At 41.7% G+C, this 19569-nt stretch overlaps 1 protein-coding gene across 4 annotated transcripts in view; it reads right to left on the bottom strand.

The window, feature by feature from the left end:
* The window catches only part of GABRG3 (gamma-aminobutyric acid type A receptor subunit gamma3), a 570781-nt gene that overhangs the window by 4116 nt on the left and 547096 nt on the right, over window positions 1-19569 (bottom strand). For all 4 annotated transcript variants that reach the window (XM_060233866.1, XM_060233867.1, XM_060233868.1 and 1 more), the window contains 2 exons: window positions 10790-10942; window positions 1478-1674 (listed from right to left, as the gene is read on the bottom strand). In XM_060233866.1, the coding sequence (XP_060089849.1) occupies window positions 1478-1674; window positions 10790-10942 (350 nt within the window). The remainder of the gene's footprint in view (window positions 1-1477; window positions 1675-10789; window positions 10943-19569) is intronic.

The following is a 19569-nucleotide window of genomic DNA, read 5'->3' as shown; positions in this document are numbered from 1 at the left end:
CAGCACATCCATTTCTTCAAATAAGTGTTTTGACATGCTGCAGCAATGAGCCCATTTTGCTCTTTTTTGTTCTGAAATTGGCTTATATGAGAGTTGAAATGACTGCAGCCTTCATGGGGGAACTATAACTAATCTTGGCTGTCATTCCTGGGGGTGACAGTATCTCTTCCACCAGTGAGGTATCTGGATTTAGACCTGCCTTATTCTCCATACAAGTGAACAGAGCACAATCTGTTACAAAGCGTCTGTAGCCTTTTTGATGGAGGAGTCTTGACCTTCACTAAAGATTCTGGTGCACCCTCTTAAATGGAGAATGAAGAAGATATGGTTGTAAAATACAATCTCCTTACTGAAGAAAACATATTTGCTCCTCTTTCCCCACTGCACATTCTTGCACACTCAGGGTCAAGTACATTTTCCCAGCAAGAACTTGCAGATTGAAGCCCTACCTCATTCATAATATATGCAGTCCAAGGTTACCAAATCCAGAGTGGTATCTCAACACTGGCTCTTCTTAAGTTGATCATCTTGTTTTCCCTTATACACATTCAGTTTTTGCATTGGGAACCAGGTCTCTGAACTCTTGTGGCACACTTTATAAGACTATAAATTTTGAACAGAGCAGCAGTTCCATGGATTCTTGCTGCCCATGACTTTTCCTGAACTAACATCTATTTCTCATTTCTTCATCAGTCTTAGAAAGCCTGCCACCATACAGAACGGGTGAAGGAGGGAGCGGATTACAATCTAGATAGAAATTATTTCTGACATCCTGACAAGAAGTCTGAGTAAGTTCTAGTCTGAGGCTAAATCCTGGCACTTAGAAATGGTTTTGTAAGTATCTGGACTGCTTCTCCAACAGCTGCCTCCCTCAAATATGCATCTCTGAGACTTGATACATTAATTTAGAGAACCAGTTAGGGAACTGGATTAGATTTTGTTTTTATTTCTGTCTCCACACCTGATGGAAGGAGAAATGGTTAAAAAGAGAGGGGATAAAATACCCCAATCTTGCCATTCTTGGGGCTCCGCACTACCCTAATGTATGAACTGAAAGGAGATCTTCAAACGGAATCCATGGGAGTTTGGAGGGATCAAACACTAAAGGGAACTAAACTTTGGTAGCCTGCCCATCCTTAGATCACACTGACTTTACTCTGATTCCATCCTCCATGCTCTGATCGCAGCAGTCTTAAGGTCAGAGAGATCCTGCTCAGTTATTGCTGCTTTCAAACCATGTTGTTTTCTAGCAACTTTTATTGTAGCTTAGGCTGTTTTGTTCTAGCTTTCCCTCCCTTATTTTAATGTTGTGAGCTGGTTTATACATTTTTAGAGGAGGGGCAGCTAACAAAGGTGGGTTTTTTATAAAAATAAATTCTGCCCCTATTCATCATATTTGGATAAGCCTTACTTTTTACCAGCACTGTGTCTTAATGAAAAATACTTTGCTCCTGTGTTAAATTTCCTCCTCTCTTACCGACTTTTTCTTCTTTGTACAGTGTAGCTTCTTGCAGCTGGAGTAGTAGTTGAGAGTTGCATACTCCATCAGAGCAGCAAAGACAAATAAGAAGCACACAGTCACAAACAGATCCATGGCAGTGACATAGGAAACTCGGGGTAAGGAATTCCTTGCAATGGTGCTGAGAGTTGTCATGGTTAATACAGTGGTGATACCTACAGGCAGAAATATGTATGTTAATGTTACTGAAGATAAAAATAATAGATCCATCATATGATTCAATTATTTTTCCTGCCCATTGTGTGATTTTTGCTTTGCTTTTTGGTATCCCGCTTTTTCAAACTGCAAATAGTAGCTGCATGGTGACCCAATTCAAACTGGAGTTATGGCACAGTTAAAGGGAGAATTTTCCTTCTTGCTCTTTTCAGAATCTCAGTCATCCCTTCAAACTGGAGTTATGGCACAGTCAAAGGGAGAATTCTTCTTGCTCTTTTCAGAATCTCAATCAGCCCTCTCTCTTAGGTGCAAATATGATTCATTTCCCACTTCTGTTTTTGTTATTTCAGTGCAATGCTCTGTTCTAGATGCAGGCAAAGTAAGGCCTGCTATCTTGGATCATGAGGCTTTCCAGCCATCCCTTCTATGAAGAGATCATATATTACCCATGGGCAAAATATCTGGAAAAACAGAAGTAGGTGCGGAGGAGAGCTTTTCTGATGGAAAGCATTTGTACACTGGATTCTGTCTATGTGTCTTATGTTGTTCCCTTTTAACATAAGCCCCAAACCTCAACAAAACACACAGAATGGAAGACTTGCTCCCAACCTTAAATGGAACAATCATTGTGACTGTGTGGAGAGAAGGGAGAGAGCAGGATACTTGGGCAATAGTGCCCAGCATTGGCCCAGCCAGGGACCCTCAAACTACTTTCTGTGGCCTACCCCCATTTGGACAGTTTCACATTGGCTAGTTGTATGTTCTGGTTGGAGGACCAGTCAACCTGATGGTCAGGTTCCAACTTGGTCCACATTGCATAATTAAAAGAAGGTGCTGGAGGCAAACTGAGCAGTCTAGTGTGTCCGTGTCATTCTCCTTCAGGCTCTTCCCCACTCTGGACACAATTATACTGTAATAAACTGTTCTGAGACTTCCATGTACAAATTGTTTTACCTTACTCTCTACTCAGTATCCTCTTTTGGACTGCATTTGTTATTTAACTATACTGAAGGGGATAAAGCATTTGTTTCATGCAACCAACAGCAGTTGCAAACAGCATGAACATTTCACTAATTAATTTCAGTAAGTGAAATTCTCCCCTGCATTATCTCTATTGCTGTGAATGGACTTATACCGAGAGAATGTTGGTCCAGTGAGTGTTCCTGTTCATTTTAACAAAAACATAAGGATATTTTCAGCAGGTAGCCTTTGGCTGCACTGCAGGGAAATATTCATTGCAATATTTTTGGCACTGCTCAGCACCCTCTTTCAAATTTAAATGTCCTAGTATCAACCAAATTTAATTTAAATACAAATTTAAATGTCCTAGTATCAACCAAACATAACCAATGATTCTATGTAAAAAGGTTTAGCTCAGCTGACTACTGTGGACAGTGCTTTAGCTGAAGACCTTTAAAGATGGATCTCCATATGTTGTATCTGACATGTTTGATTTTGCACATTACTAACAAGTAGTTATTGGTGCTAATAATGCATTTGCCTTCCCACAAAAACATGAATTCATCACAGATGGGAAATTGAGATTAAAATACAGTGATACAACCAATGCAGAAAGTCAACGGCAGATATAAATTTTGAACATATCCCTCAGTTCCAAGTTGGACACATTATCTGGCTTGGATCTACTGGAATTTCCACTCATGGAAGGGATTCCCATCTGAAAAATGTGAATTTCCTATCTTCTACTTCCCCACAGCCTGAAATCTCCCTCAGTGCTGCTCCAGAGACAGCTCTTCTGTCTGCAGAAACATTTTGCTGTATCCAACCCATTTTCTCTGAGCTAAAACAGAGTTTATTTTCTAGCCCTAATGTTCATTTCTAAATATTAGTTAAGACTGGCAGCACAACATAAGGGACATCTTTTATATTCCATTAGAAGCACAATGCAAGGAAATCTATATTTTTTAGGCTGGCCAAAATGTTATTTGTGTCAGGTACATGTCCCTGACAGGAATTTGTCTCAAACTTCGTAGTTCAGAAACTGTCTATTGATTTTCCTAATAGTGTTGTCATTGCTGATGAATAGACAATTATCCAACGTATATTCATATATCCATAACTACATTTTAATGTGTTGTTACATGTACCTACACCCATGTATTTATGACTGTACTAATCCATGTATTACATTATCAGTATTCAGTAACCCTCATATGTATTCTTTTAAAGTTCTAGGCAGAATAGCATTGGTAACAAAGGAGGCCACAGGGGAGGGTAAGCAAATGTGGGAAGCAAGGGCCTTATCTCATCTCCCTAGTAAGGGAAGATGGTATCAATGAAAGATGTCTGCAAGATAGAATGAGACCTTGGAGAAGAGTAACATCTTTATCTGGAAACTAATTCAAAGACTTTTGAGCAGGAGATATTTAGGCAGGAAGAGTGATGGGCCGTTAACCTATAACTTATATTTGGACTGTAAAGTTTAGGACAGTCTGGCAAGGTCAGAAGCTTGCATACACATGCTACAAGTGTTTGCTATATGTTTCTTCATTAAAGCTTCTTCTGCAATCATGCAAGAAGTCTTGTGATAGATTCTGGGCAAAACCTTACAATTTGTGCATCAAGGTTCTTCCTGGGACAAAGAGGCATGATGATCAAAGTTTCTGCAGGTTCACATGAACCTTTGCCCAGTCTCTTACTACCTCCCCTCTGTTTCCCATGGAAGGGAAGTGAATGACCAAAAAATGAAATCAGCTTGAGATTTTCATTGTACTTTTTAATTCCCTCTACAGTGAATGGAGTGGAAGTCGGTGGGGGTAGGGGATCCCTGGTTTAAGAGGCCTTTCCCCCCACTTCAGGGTCATCAGAAAGTGGGGGGGAGGGATATGTCTGCTGGGCACTCCATTATTCCCTATAGAGACCGATTCCCATATGGTATAATGGAGAATTGATCTGTGAATATTTGGGGCTTGGGGTGACTGTGTTTTTTGGGGGTAGAGGCACCAAATGTGCAGCATAGCATCTTGTGCCTCTGCTCAAAACCCATCCCAAGTTTTAAAAAAGATTGGATCAGGGGTTCCAATTCTATGAGCCCCCAAAGAAGGTATTCAAAAGAACAGCGGTGCCTTTAAATGTGATGGCCACAACTCTTTTAGGAATTCAGTTGTGCTTGTCACATCCTTAATCTTGGCTCCACCCGCATTGTTTCCTGCCCACAACCCCAAAGTATCCTGGCTCCACTCCCAAATTTTCCAGATATTTCTTGATTTGGACCTGGCAACCCTAAGTGGGAGAGTGGTGAACAGAGTGAGGAGTCCATGCTCCCTCTCCCACTACCACATTGCTGAGGAAAAATTAGCAACCTGATAAACACAGCATAGATACATGATGCTGATATTCTGGAATAAGAGATGCCATGGAGAATTTTCAAAGAATGAGGCATAATCTAATGAATACCTCTTGTATAAGGATATAACCTTGAAAACTGTACCATTCCAATCAGTCTGTGGGATTTTACTGGCCATCAGGCACTTATCTCTCCCATGCACATTGAAACTTTCTAAGGGTTTGATTCGTATCAACCACTTTCACAATGGAGTGTTTTTTAACCTTCTAATTTCCTGTTGGCCAGTGGGCCATTCAAACATTTAAAAGATAATACCATGTTGTGATTAAAGTTCTAACCTATGCCTTTCTAAAATCAAATTGGTGGCAACAGAGGTTTGTGGGTTTAAGCAGGCTACTTTTGGAAAGACAGATCTAGAGGCTTTTGCAGGTTGCTTACAGCTACTTGACATTTCCACCTTCTTTGTTCTTCGATAAAAGTCAAGCATTGTGGGGCTATAATTCAAGCTCGTGTGCTGCCATTTTATCACCCTTTTGATGGAGAAAAGCTTATTCACAGCTGTGCCTAATCCTTCCTTGACTCTACCACTATGCCTAACTTTAAAGAAGGGTAAAATTTGTCAGGAGTGTATAGAAGGATCTGTTTTTCACTCACCGTAACTCTCCCCTCTTTTAAAATGCTGGAATATGAATAGCATAATAACACAGATTTAAAACTTTTCCTTCAGGATTGTTAGCCTGCACAGATAGGATCCTTGAAAAGAATCATAACTCTTTTTCCTTCTTACATCTTTACAACCTGTAAGGATAAATTACATTTCTTCCCTTTCTTTCTTGTGCATATGTATTGAGTCAGTAGCTCCAGGCAAAATAGGTATCCTTGGCACTCCAGTTCTTCAGTCTAGAATAAGTCCCAAGTCATACTATTATGCACTCCCCATTTTCCCAAGCAGCAAAAAGTTCCGGGGGCAATGCTATTAGGCTTACACTGAATCCTAAGCAGAATTGCATCCTTTTAAACTCATTGACTTCATGGGACATAGGAGGATGTAACTCTGTTTAAGATTGCAGTAGAAATTTGCTTTGGATGAACACACATCGGTCAAGCACAGGTGGAGGCAAGAGGGTACCCCTACAAGGCAGCCTTATATCAGATCTTCAGAGAGAAAGTTTGGTGTAGTGGTTAAGTGTGTGGACTCTTATCTGGGAGAACCAGGTTTGATTCCCCACTCCTCCAGTTGCACCTGCTGAGATGGCCTTGGGTCAACCATACATATGAACATATGAAGCTGCCTTATACTGAATCAGACCCTTGGTCCATCAAAGTCAGTATTGTCTTCTCAGACTGGCAGCGGCTCTCCAGGGTCTCAAGCTGAGGTTTTTCACACCTATTTGCCTGGACCCTTTTTTGGAGATGCCAGGGATCGAACCTGGGACCTTCTGCTTCCCAAGCAGATGCTCTACCACTGAGCCACCATCCCTCCCCATAGTTTTCATAGAAGCTGTCCTTGAAAGGGCAGCTGCTGTAAAAGCACTCTCAGCCCCACCTACCTCACAGAGTATTTGTTGTGTGTGTGTGTGTGTGTGTGTGGGGAAGTTAGAGGAGATTGTGACCGCTCTGAGACTCTGAGATTCAGAGTATAGGGCGGGATATAAATCCAAAATCATTAAAGTGATTTACTTTCCAGTCAGTTCACAGCTCTGTCTGCCAGCTGTCAAACTTTACTGAACTAGAGCTTTTGGTTCTTCATACAGAGGGCTATATAGCTGTGGGCTTTGGGAGGAGGCTTTGTGGAAGCAACTAGTCACTTACCTGACGTCCTAGCATCCACTTCGGCTTTTGACTTTGGCTCTGACTTTGGCTTTGACTTCTGGACCCCCTGACTTCGGCTTCTGAACCTCTGAGCTGCGATACCTGGACTGTGATTTGGTTTTGGTGCCTTGGACCCTCTTTGCTCACCAGCTACAGACCTTGGACTGCCCCTGGACTTTGCCTGACCCGGCCCCAGCCCGTGACCCCTCACTGCTTACCATTCTCCACTGTGAAGACTGCCCATTTATACTTACTCTCTGCTTCCTATTAATTAGCCAGTTTTTGATCCACAAGAGGACCTGTCCTTTTACTCCATGACTCTCGAGCTTTCTAAGGAGCCTTTGATGAGGAACTTTATCAAAAGCTTTCTGGAAGTCAAGGTAAACAACATCTATTGGGTCTCCTTTGTCCACATGTTTGTTCACCCCCTCAAAGAAATGTAACAGGTTAGTGAGGCAAGATCTTCCCTTGCAGAACCCATGCTGAGTCTTCCTCAATAACCCGTGTTCATCAATGTGCGTACTCATTCTGTCCTTGATAATGGTTTCTACCAACTTTCCCGGTACTGAAGTCAGACTGACTGGCCTGCAATTTCCCGGATCTCCTCTGGAACCCTTTTTAAAGATGGGGGTGACATTTGCTACTTTCCAGTCCTCAGGAACAGAGGCAGATATCAACGAAAGATTACATATTTTTGTCAGAAGATTTACAAGTTCAACTTTGAGTTCTTTCAGAACTCTTGGATGTATGCCATCCGGACCTGGTGACTTATTAGTTTTTAATTCATCTATCAGTTGCAGGACCTCCTCTCTTGTCACCTTAATCTGACTCAGGTCTTTCAACACCCCTTTCAAAATTAGTGGTTCTGGAGCAGGCAAACACTTCTCGTCTTCCACAGTGAAGACAGAGGAAAAAAATGCATTCAGCTTCTCAGCCATTTCCCTATCCTCCTTCAGTAATCCTTTTACCCCTTGGTCATCCAAGGGCCCCACTGCCTCTCTGGCTGGTTTCCTGCTTCTAATATATTTGAAGAAATCTTTATTGTTGGTCTTTATGTTTTTTGCAATATGACCTCATAGTCCCTTTTTGCCTGCCTGATCACAGCCTTGCATTTGATTTGCCACAGCCTGTGTTCCCTTTTATTAAACTCACTTGGACTAGCTTTCCACCGCTTAAAGGAGTCCTTCTTACCTTTTACAGCTTCCATTACTTTGTTTGTTAACCATGCAGGCCTTCTCTTATACCTGTTTGTGCCTTTCCTAACTTGTGGTATATATTTTATCTGAGCTTCTAGGAATGTAGTTTTAAAAAGCCTCCAAGCTTCCCCAAGGGTTTGGACTGTATTTACCTTTCCATTCAGTTTCCTCTTCACATACCTCCTCATCTCAGAGAATTTACCCCTTTTAAAGTTAAACGTGGTTGTGCTGGTCTTTTGGGGCAACTCTCTATTTATACAAATGGTGAAATCAATAACATTATAGTCACTGCTCCAAGCGGTGCGATCACTTTTACATCTTTCACCAAGTCTTGGACATTACTTAGGACCAAATCCAGGATCACCCCACCCCTGGTAGGTTCTGAAATCATCTGCTCCATAGCACAGTCATTGAGAGCATCAAGAAACTCAATCTCTTTCTCTCGACCAGAACACATATTGACCCAATCAATCTGCGGGTAGTTTAAATCACCTATTACGACACAGTTTTTACGTTTAGCCACTATCTTTAATCCTTCCATCATATTATAATTGTCCTCTATCTTTTGATTTGGTGGGTGATAACAAACTCCCATAGTTAAATTTCCTTTTGGGCCCTCTATTTCAACCCAAAGCATTTCTAGAAGGGAATCTAATTCTCTGACCTCAGTCTTACTGGACCGTATACCTTCTCTGACATACAGAGCCACCCCGTCTCCAACCCTTCCCTCCCTATCCTTCCGATATAATTTATATCCAGGAATCTCCGTGTCCCACCTATTCTCCTCATTCCACCAAGTTTCTGAAATTCCCACAATGTCCGTGTTTTCTCCCAACACTAAACATTCCAACTCACCAATTTTACTTCAAAACTTCTAGCATTTGTATACAAACAGCTATAATTTCCCAGGCAAGCTAGGCCCGCAACCTTCCTCCTGCCGCCTTGAGACTTTGGCAGACAGTCCATACTGTTTGTCACCATCTCAGTGGACAACTCTGATCCATTACCCGGTAAAAAAGAACAGTGCTGAAGAACAGTGTTAACCTATACTTGAAATATATTTTTAGGAATTGATTCACAGTGTCATTGAATATTATATTTCCAACCATTACACTGACATAGTTTCTCTGGCTTTATAAGTAATATGAAATGGGTTTCAGTCGGGCACTGATAAACCTTACCAATCAATTTCTGAGTTATATGACAATATACAATCCATGCACCGTTTGAGTTACAAAACTAGAGGCGAAAGGCTTAGGTCTGTGAAATAGCCCTTGCTGAAGCAACAGTGAGAGCTGCATAAAAGTCTGTAGCAAATCACTAATGGTTCTCATCCAGGGATGTAGGATGGAACAGTGTCATTTGATAAGATTGTTCTGTATCTTTTGATGGACTAGAGTTCCTAAAGAAAAATTTCACCTGCCAAAGTGACCTTATGAAAAATATTTTTTTTTCTTCTGGGGGAAAGGACATAGATCACCCATCTTGAGAAAGGCTATCCATCATTTTGATACTGAGACATATGACTATGCCATATTTTAGGCCAGTGATTAAGTTTTAGGGCTGACTCAGCAAATTACCAAACAACATTGAACCACAAAGGTGGGGGGAGTCACAGCTATGCTTATGTTTTCTTTCTTTTAAGAAAGTGCCAATTTTGTTGGCACCTTTTTCTCTCTAGTTTTTTTCGGTAGATTGGCCAAAATTAATATTATGAAATGTATAGTGTGTCAATTGAAATGGCATTCTAGAAGTTGCACATGTCCCTTTAGGAGTATCCATTCATAATCCTACAGTACAATCCTAAACAGAGTTATACTCTTCTAAACCCACTGACTGAAGGACCTAAAAGGGTGTTGCTCTACTTAGGGTATTCTGTTAGTTACTTAAGTTGGCAAAAGGCTGCCTCCATTCCATGCCAAGAGTCTTGTAAATTGCACGGTGGTTCCATCATACCCAGCAACATTCTTTTCTCTTTTCTTCGCATCCATACCTAGAAGCAATCTTGCCCATGACTTCATGATTTTTAGTAGGTCCTACTGAAGATATTGTTTTACTATAAATGTATGGTAGTTTAAGAAAGGAAGTTCTCAGAATACAGAAAGGACTGGAGCACCAGTGCCAGAAGCTGGCAGAAATGGACCTGTCCTGTTTCCCCAAGCAGCCACCTATGAGCCACCTTGCAAAGGTAATGGAGACACTCAAGGGACCCAAGATATCCCAGTGACTAAAAGTGAAATAGGAAACATAAAGGAAAATACACCTGCCACCAGAATAAAAGGTTACAAGATGTGATGTAGCTGAATTTGTGACAACTCATTCAACACAAAAGTTCAAATTTCTTTTGAGTTCTCCACATTTAACCAGATTAACAACATTTGATAAGAGACTGAAACCAGTGCTTGATTCAGCTGAACATGAATGGGCTATAAACAAATCTTTTCCCCCTAGGAGAATGCAATGGAATGGAGTTCCAGAACCTCTTAATGGAAACAAAATTCTCAAAAAAAGTTCAAGAGTTCATGAGGGACACATGTGTGTTTCTCCTTCATTTCCCTTCTGAGAGTTCTGGCACCTCTTTTTCCAGAAAAAAAAAAAGCCCTGGCTATAAATGGCATTAAGAGGACATATACAAATGGAATTAAAGTGCAATATATGAAACAAATGAAAATAGGAAATTTGCTAAATGCGTAGGTACAAATGTTCAGGTGGCCATAGAACACTTGTTCATTGGAAATTAGAAGACATTTCTATTGACAGGATTCACAGGAATCACACTCAGTTTTCCTGAGAACTTACCTAGGGCTGTTCTTGCTGGTGTGGCATCTTTTTTAATCCAAAAGGATACCCAAGATAGGACAACTGTTAATATACAGGGAATGTATGTTTGAATAGTAAAGTATCCCATTCTTCTACTTAAATCGAAGTATATAGTCATGACTACATAATCACCTGCAACAATAAAAATTCATATCATTTAATAAAGAAGCTTATGCCAGCTTGTTCTCAAGTTAGTAAGCATGTGATTTAATAAACGAGGAAGCATTTGCATAATCACCTGCAATGTTAACACAGAGTCACCTGAATACAAAATGCCTTTATATCAGGGATATCAGGCTCAAATGTGCTGGCGGGGCTACATCCCACGCACCCATCCCCTGGCAGAGGCATGGAGATCACACTTACAATTTTGCATTATAAAATCTATACCTCACTGCACAATTCTCAATTAGAATATAAAATCTGATAAAGTGAACATTTTTTCTGCAATTTTGTCAGATTGTTCATAACCACTTTGAACATGAATTTATATCAGCTATACAAAGCCAGATATCAAAATAGATACATAAAGCACTTCATCTTATCACACTGTATTCCATCCTGTTTCCATGGAGCTCATATTAGCTAGCACCCTTCTGCACATTTTATCCTTAGAACAGCCTTGTGGATAGGTTAAGCTGAAAGACAGTGAATAGTCCAAGGTCACCTGCTGAGTCTCATGGCAATGTGGAGATCTGAACCTTGGTCTCTCCAGTCCCAGGGACACAAATTCAGGAGACATAATGTCTGTGAAGATGGTTCTGGAATTTGCACTAAGTGTGATATTGATGCCATGGGCCACAGTCAGGCCTCCTAAAAGGCATATATAAGTCTTATGTAAGACAGCTTTAAGAACATAAGAAGAGCCATACTGAATCAAACCAAAGGCCCATGAAATCCAGCATTCAGTTTACATTCTGGCTTGCCTCTAGGAAGCTCACAAGCTTTGCTTTATTTCATTATTTCTGGAACACATATTAAAGTTTAATAAGGGAACTTAAGTTTAAAAAATCCAGATCTCCATACTCTGGAGCAGCACAAGCTATCTCAATTGGCGTGTGATGGCATAAATCATTTGAGTACTTCAGCTTTAAACATTGAGCTCAGACATAATGTGGGATTTATTTCAACAGTACCACTGTTTGAGTAGAGGGATATATCTCTAATACTTGGAAGTACATGGATATAATATTGCTAAGGAAAGTGAGTTTATTCATGCTTGCCAAATATGCAGGGTAGGGTTTTTGTTTTGTTTTTGTAAGACACACAACAGAAGTACAGAAATAAGGTAATAAACCAATTCTCCAACCAAGATACAAAGAAGTGTAACATGATAGGATCACATTTTGATCACATATTGTAAATAGTGCCCTTGAACTTTGAAAAAATGTTCAGTTGTTTTTAAACACACGACTGAGGGGTTTTGCAGAAGCATTGTACGGATTTATATATGAGTCAAGGGAAGAACCCAGTGTTTGGCAAATAAAGACAGAGAACGAAAAGAAAGGAGTGTGATTGCAAAAACAGTTGGTTGATCCAAGATGAATTTCAGCTAGCTCTTAAAGAGTGTTAAGAAACGTGGATGCAGCAACAATGGCAAAATAGATTGGGAAGTAGGGAGGGATATATTCTCTGTCCAATTTCTAGTGTGAAAAAACCCTCTCCTACTTTCGGTCTGGCTAGTTATTTTGATGGATAAGGAGAGAAAAAATAACTGTATGGACACAAATAGAACTATCTTTCATGGTCACAAATACAGACCAATGTGAGATAATGAGAAAAGAAAAACCCACATAAATTAAAATGAAATTTTATTGCTTACAAATAGCGAATTTCAGACTACAAGAAGAACCTGAAGTAGTAACTGCATTTATGGATATTTTTCCTGATTCTCTCATTTCCTTTTACAAGCACATTCTCCGTCTGTTCAGTCTTTAACATAACTGCTTGTTTCATTCCCTTTATACAACAGATTTCAATTTTCCTGCCTGCAGCTTTCAGTGCTTGCAGCTGCTTAGCTCACATTCACACCCCTTTGAAAAAGGTATCTCATCCTGTAACGGCATTAGCAGAAGGGTATAGAAGCCCACTGTTTTTCCAAAAAGCCTCTCATTGAACAACACTGATTAGAAACATGGCTAGGTATGGATCTGAAATTCTTTTGGATTGAACTCTTAGAACCACATATACTTGAACTTACTGGCTGTTACACTTAATTAGCTAGTTACTTAAGTAACTAGTTGTTAGCAATATTACTCCCATCTAAGCATTACTGATTCCATTGATTTGAATTATTGTTTATTCAATTTCTAGACCACCTTCTTCCAGATATGACTCAGGGCAGTTTACAATGTTCAATAAATACATCATAACATTTCAATAAATACAGTTATATAAACAAATTAAAATGTAAAACAATAATACAATCAACTATTTCAGATGGCATTCATACTATATATTTCCTACCCTTTGGAGGGGTACAGAGATGATGGAGGCCAGACTTGATGTTAAACCATTACTATCCTCAACCGTAGGCCTGGTGGAACATCTGTTTTTCAGGCCCTGCAGAACTGAGTTAGGTCCTGGAGGGCATGGATATAATTGGACAGAGAGTTCCACCAGACTGGTGCCAGGGCCAAAAAGGTCCTGGCTCTGATTGAGGATAGGTGGATATCCCTTGAGCCTGGGATCATCAGGAGGTTCTTCTCTCCAGAGTGTAATAGGGCTGCCAAGTTCCCAGGCTGGGCGGGAGTTCTCCTGCCCTGGAGGTTCCCACATTGGGCCTCCCCTGACATCGCCAGCGTGATGCCGTCACTTGGAAGTGACTTTATTGCACTGGTGATGTCACATGCCGGCCGCTCTAGGAGCATCTGGGAAAACCATAGAGTTTTCCCTCTCAAATTGCTAGACCATCCAGGAAAACCAGCGTTTTTCTGGGCGCTCCTAGAATGGCCAGCACGTGACATCACTGGCATGATGACATTACTTCTGAGTGAAGTCATCGCACCGCGCATGCAAGCACACATGAAAACAATCCCCTGCCAGAGGCCGTGGGAGATTTGGCAATCCTAGAGTGTAATCAAAGATTTCAGGTTTTCACGGCTGGTAACATCATTAGGGATTGTAGAATCTTTCGGGCTCAAGTGCCGTGTTCTACTGGAAGTTTTTCTTCCAGACGTTTCGTTCTTGGCTACGGAGAACATCCTCAGTGGCGTTGCAGCCAGAGCAGGCGCTCTGACCTTCTTGGCTGCTGTGCATTGAGCAGCCAATGCATAGCAGCCAAGAAGGTCACAGCGCCTGCTCCAGCTGCAACACCACTGAGGATGTTCTCCGTAGCCGAGAATGAAACATCTGGAAGAAAAACTTTCTCCAGTAGAACACGGCACTTGAGCCCGAAAGATTCTACAATCCCTAGAGTTTAATGTTCTTTGGGAGGTATACCAGGAGAGGCAGTCCCATAGATAGCTTGGTTCCAGACCATTTAGGCCTTTGAAGGTTAATTCCAAAACCTTGAACCTGATCCGGTATTCAGCCTAGCCCAGAAATCCATCTACTCAGCCACAGAACCTCCTTCAAAGGCTTTTGAAGGATTCACTTTCAGCTGGCTCTGCCTCAGCCATCCCAATGCAGCCTTCAACCTTTCTGTCAAGATGGATGTGGTGGTATCCAGTTGGCCAGCCATCAACAGATACAGCTGGGCTTAGAGTAGAGTAATTCTGCAAAGGATTGCTGTGTCAAAATTGTGGCTATTACTTAACACTATTTCACAAAAAAAGGGGGGGGGGAGAAATTAGCATCTAAAGGAAAAGCAAGCATTTACAGTGTATGATAAAATACTCTGACTGAATTGAGCTGTTTATTCTGATGAACAACTAATTTCTAACTTATTTCAGTGGGGATATATTGGGTTAATGAAGTATTTCAGTTTGATTAGGTTGTTAATTGGACTGCAGACCAGTAAATAAAGGTCTGGCATGAAACCATAGATAGAGACTCATAGCATTCCAGATACCAAGAGACTGTTATCTACTAAAAACTTGCATTTCTTCCCATATTTAGAAGGATTTCATTCAGTATTTGTCTAAAACCAGGCCTGAAGCCAGATTGAAAAGGATCAAGGACAGATGTTTCATCCAGAAGTTGCTTTTCTACCACTCACTCAATAATTTGCCTAAGCTAATAAAGATTAGAAACTGATCTGTAATCAGCCAAATTTTTTCTTTAGGTTTCTTTAGTAGTGGCAGATTACTACCTCATTTTGAAGTGTTTTCCTCTCTGAAAAGGAAGGATATTTTCTTGCAAAATTTCAAAAAACACAAAGAACAAATTTAAACTACAACCTCACAACAGCCTGTCTACGTCTCAGGATTACAAAACTGCAATGATCCTCAGAAAATGAAGATGCTTCAGATTCCTCTGTGCACCTGAATCATGCCACGGACTCAGCTGGACACTGCTGTTTTGCTGATCAGGGGACATGGCAAGACAGAAGGAAACTAGCTAGCAGTAGGGGCTGCTCTCATGTTCCAGGTGAGCAGTGGTGGCTGTGGGCTTGATCCTGGAGTACCTTGCATACATCAGATGATGGGGGCTGTCGCCAAGGGCCATGTGCCTTCACTTTTCAGCCATTTTCTATAACACACAGGAGTTCCACAGTCCATGCATTTTTTTTTTCTCACCCATTGGGGCATTAAAGAATAGTGGAGGTCTTCCTCTCACAAGTCAAATGTCTGAAGACCCATCACTTTACAGATTTGCATGGTCTGATCTGGCAGCTTCCCTGGTTGTGCTCCCCCCCTGCTTGAGAGTACTTTATTTCAGACCACCTTTCCTTGGCCTGGAAGGGCTTTCCACAGCAGTGAACTTTTGGGCAGCTTCACGCTGTGATTCCAACAGCCATGCCTTGTTATTTCAGGATTTCTCAGTGCAAGGCCCTGAGCTGCATATCCATCTTTGCAGGCCCAAGTCAGATCAGTGGGTCTGTGGATCTCAGATCCTTCTGTATTCTGCCCCATGGGCCAGCCATGCCCCATCTGGAGCATAGCTGAATACATTGCAGTCCAGCTTGTTGCCCTCGGTACCTTTCTCCTGCATGCCAATGGTTTGTGCTTGTCTTTTTTTCAGTTTACCAGCATCATACAGACTATATTGCGGTCTTGGGCCTCCCCCCCTGAGGATTTTGGTGTGCACTCCTTTCAGATTGGTACTGCCACTTTGGCTTCTGAGCCGGGTTTATCACCAGGCCAGATCAGGGCCATTGGTCAATGGTGCTTCTTTGCTTACAAGGTTTATGTGCATCCCCAGACATAGCCATACATGCTAATTTGTCTATTTTCAACTCCTATAGGTACAAGGAAAGCTATGCAAATCGTCAGGCATAGCATTGTATTCTGGAAGGGTGCCTACATGTCATCTTCTGGTTGGGACAATAACCTGGGACTCAGAGACTGACTTCGCATCACATGGTTGGGCACAGAGGACTGCATTGGCTGGTCCTTCTAGCGGCCATTTTGGACCAGTGTTTCCAGTGGGGCCTCCCAATGCAATCATCATCCAGCTTGGTGAGAATGACCTACCCGCCTAAAAAGGGGTTATACTTGCAAGCACTATGGCTGCTGATCTTGAAACCCTTCATTCATGGCTTCCTGAGGCAACACTTTTCAGATTGGGGCTGCTGAAATACTGAGAGTAGCATGGTGTAATCTTGGCAAATAAGTGGACTTAGCCAGAAGGAAGGTCTACAAGGCTGCATCTCAGCTCATTAAGGCTTTTGGGGGTCATGTTATTGGACAGCCAGACATAACATTCAGGCTAGCAGCTCTCTGTAGGACTGATGATGTGCACCTGTCTGTCTGGTGGGAGATGGACATCTAGCTCCATGGTATTTGTGATGGGCTTTTGGGCTGGCTACAGGCATAGGAGCATTGACAGAGGATATTGGAGGTCACCTCACTCTGTGGCAATTTGGGCCTTGGGACAGATTCTTTTTTGGGGGAGGCCAGGCCTCAGTGTCTGCCTCTCTAGGGTTTGCGGTCCCCCCATAAGAGATCTTGGGGGTGGAACCACTCTGCTGCATGATGAGCTCAAGGGCTGCTGTCTGGCTTCCATAACCAGGTGGCAATGGGAGCATGTAGTGGCTGGCACCTACGTGGATCCTGGGGTCCTGCCACTTCACGGTTTTATCCCCCAGCAGGCAGACTAGGAGATTGGGGTTATCAGGCAGCAGGCAGGTTGTCCAATGCTCCTTTATGCTATGCCAATGCTCCTTTGATTGTATTCAATTAAAAAAACCCTGTGGTCATGTTTGTGATGTTCTTTGCCTCTCATCACTTTTGAACCAGCAACTAACATAAATCTGTCATCAAGATCAGAGTGGATCTCACAGATTTAATCAGCAAAGAACTACAAAAAATTTCACAGGTATCTTTTATCTTTTTGGGATCCATTAAAAGTATAATCATCCTGAACAACTGAGCAGGATGTGATTCAGTTGATGCCATGTCACCTGCTGTCATTCACAGGCTTTCAAATATACTTTACAGCACGTTCTGACAAATTTCTCCTGAGTTGTGCGCCAACATCACTCCAGATGTTTCCCAACTCTTTTTAGTTAATTCAGTTTAATAGGGGTCACTAGGGAATATTGTCTATCTTACTTATTCACTTACTGACTTACTTTATTTATACCTTGCCTTTCTCCTCAGTGGAAACCCAAAGTATCTTACAAAATTCTCCTCTTCTCCATTTCATCATCACAAATTAGGCTGAAAAAGTTTGACTGGCTCAGGTCACCCAGTAAACTTCCACTGCAGAGTATGTAAGCATGAACCCCCTCCTCCATCTTTAAATGGACTGAGTTTACTCTGATGTCAGAGATACAGAACTCTTATTGTTGTGAACTTATATTGTGTGAACACAGGCAAACTGCTTCTATGGACATTCAGTGATAAGCAAAAAACATTGGGTATTAGAACTAACTCAATATGGACGTTAATAACAAACACCCACTTGCCTACTGTCTATAGGCAGTGGATCCTGTGTGATCTTGAGCATTTGGCAACTGTGCCAGCTTCAATATGGACATTTTACTCTGTGGGGCCAAACAGCAAACAGCTTAGCTAAGAGGCCTCCCTGCTTGTTCATGCCATTGTTGTGACTGAGCATCCACCTGCATTGAAGGATTCCAGTTCAGGCTTCCCCAAGAGGCTGCCAAGCCATGCAGAATACAACTGCACTTCTGTCCAAGGAAGACAGCTTATAAGAACAGCTTTCAGCAGAAGCCATGATGAAGGGGACCCTGGAGCCATCTTGTTCAGCCATAAAACAGGAGAGTCACATTCCCCAGGTGTGTCAATGTTGATGCAAATGGAGGAGCCCACAGTCAAACAAAAGAGTTTGCTATGATGCCCGCACATAACAAAGGTTTGTTCCTGTCAGCCATTGAGAAGATCACGGGAAACAAAGAATTAGCCAAAGGAAGTAACTGTTGCTAAAGACTTAAGCCAGTCATTCAGGACAACCCCATTGCGGTAACTATGGTGTTACAGTAGACTACAATATATGGCTCTAAATTGACCAATTCCTTTTCTTCATTTAAGGTAGTTTTTCAGTAGGTAAGCCCATTACGGCCCACTAATCCTATCAAGCTCTGGGAGCCTCCCCCTTTTGCCCCTTTTTGGTGCCATAGGAGTCACATGTACTGGAATCACGGCAGTGTCACAGGTCACCTGACCTACTGGTCACATACCACATGATCTCATTATCTGAGGGCACAAATCTTGTTATATCAAGGCCAGCACATGGCAGTTCAGTGTGTCGTGTCTTACCCTACCACAGACTTATACCCCTAAACTCTGTTTAGGCCAATCTCCACCTTCATCCCTTCTGCTTCAAGGATCCATGGACCAGGTAGTATCAACCCCCTCTCGCTGCAATATTCCTAAATATCCCTTTTTCTCATTACTGCTATTCCTAGTTCTGGTTTGTATGTGTTTGTTTATGTGTGATTGTATTTATATATATCTTCTAAGTAAACATTTTTATTTTAAAAACTATGTTACTGTTGGAGTTTCCTTTCTGAAAACTGCACCTCCATATTTTTTTTTATTGGATTTATATCCTGCCCTCCTTGCCGAAGCAGGCTCAGGGTGGCTCACAACAATCAAACAAAAACAATAAAACAATAGATAAGCATTAGAGCTTAACAATTTAAATGCGTTAATAATAACAATTAAATAGCTTAAAACGATTTAAAATAATTTTGGTGTTAGTATCATTAATTTAAGTATGTTCAATGATGTTGGGCATCCTCTTATACTATTATTCAACTGAAGGTGAATCAAAATAGTGTTGCTTTACAGGCCTTGTGGAACTGGGCAAGGTTCCACAAGGCCTTCCTTCTTCTAGAAGTTTGTTCCACCAGTAGGGGGGCGCAATTGAGAAGGCTCTCTCTCTAGTAGACTTCAGTCTCACCTCCCTTGGCCTGGGAATAAGCAATAAATTCTGTGTCCCGGATCTAAGTACCCTCTGGGGAACCTGTGTGGAGAGATGGTCCCTAAGGTAGACAGGTCCTCAGCCATATAGGGCTTTGAAGGTAATAATCAGCACCTTGTGGCGAATCCAGTATACTACTGGCAGCCAGTGCCGCTCCCGCAGCCCTGGCTGTATGTGCTCTTGTATAGAGAGACCCAATAACAACCTGGCCACCACATTTTGCACCAACTGCAGTTTCCAGATACAAGACAAGGGCAGCCCCATGT

Source organism: Heteronotia binoei, chromosome 3, assembly GCF_032191835.1.
Source record: "Heteronotia binoei isolate CCM8104 ecotype False Entrance Well chromosome 3, APGP_CSIRO_Hbin_v1, whole genome shotgun sequence".
NCBI lineage: Eukaryota > Metazoa > Chordata > Lepidosauria > Squamata > Gekkonidae > Heteronotia > Heteronotia binoei.
This window is presented reverse-complemented; position numbering and strand designations above follow the sequence as displayed.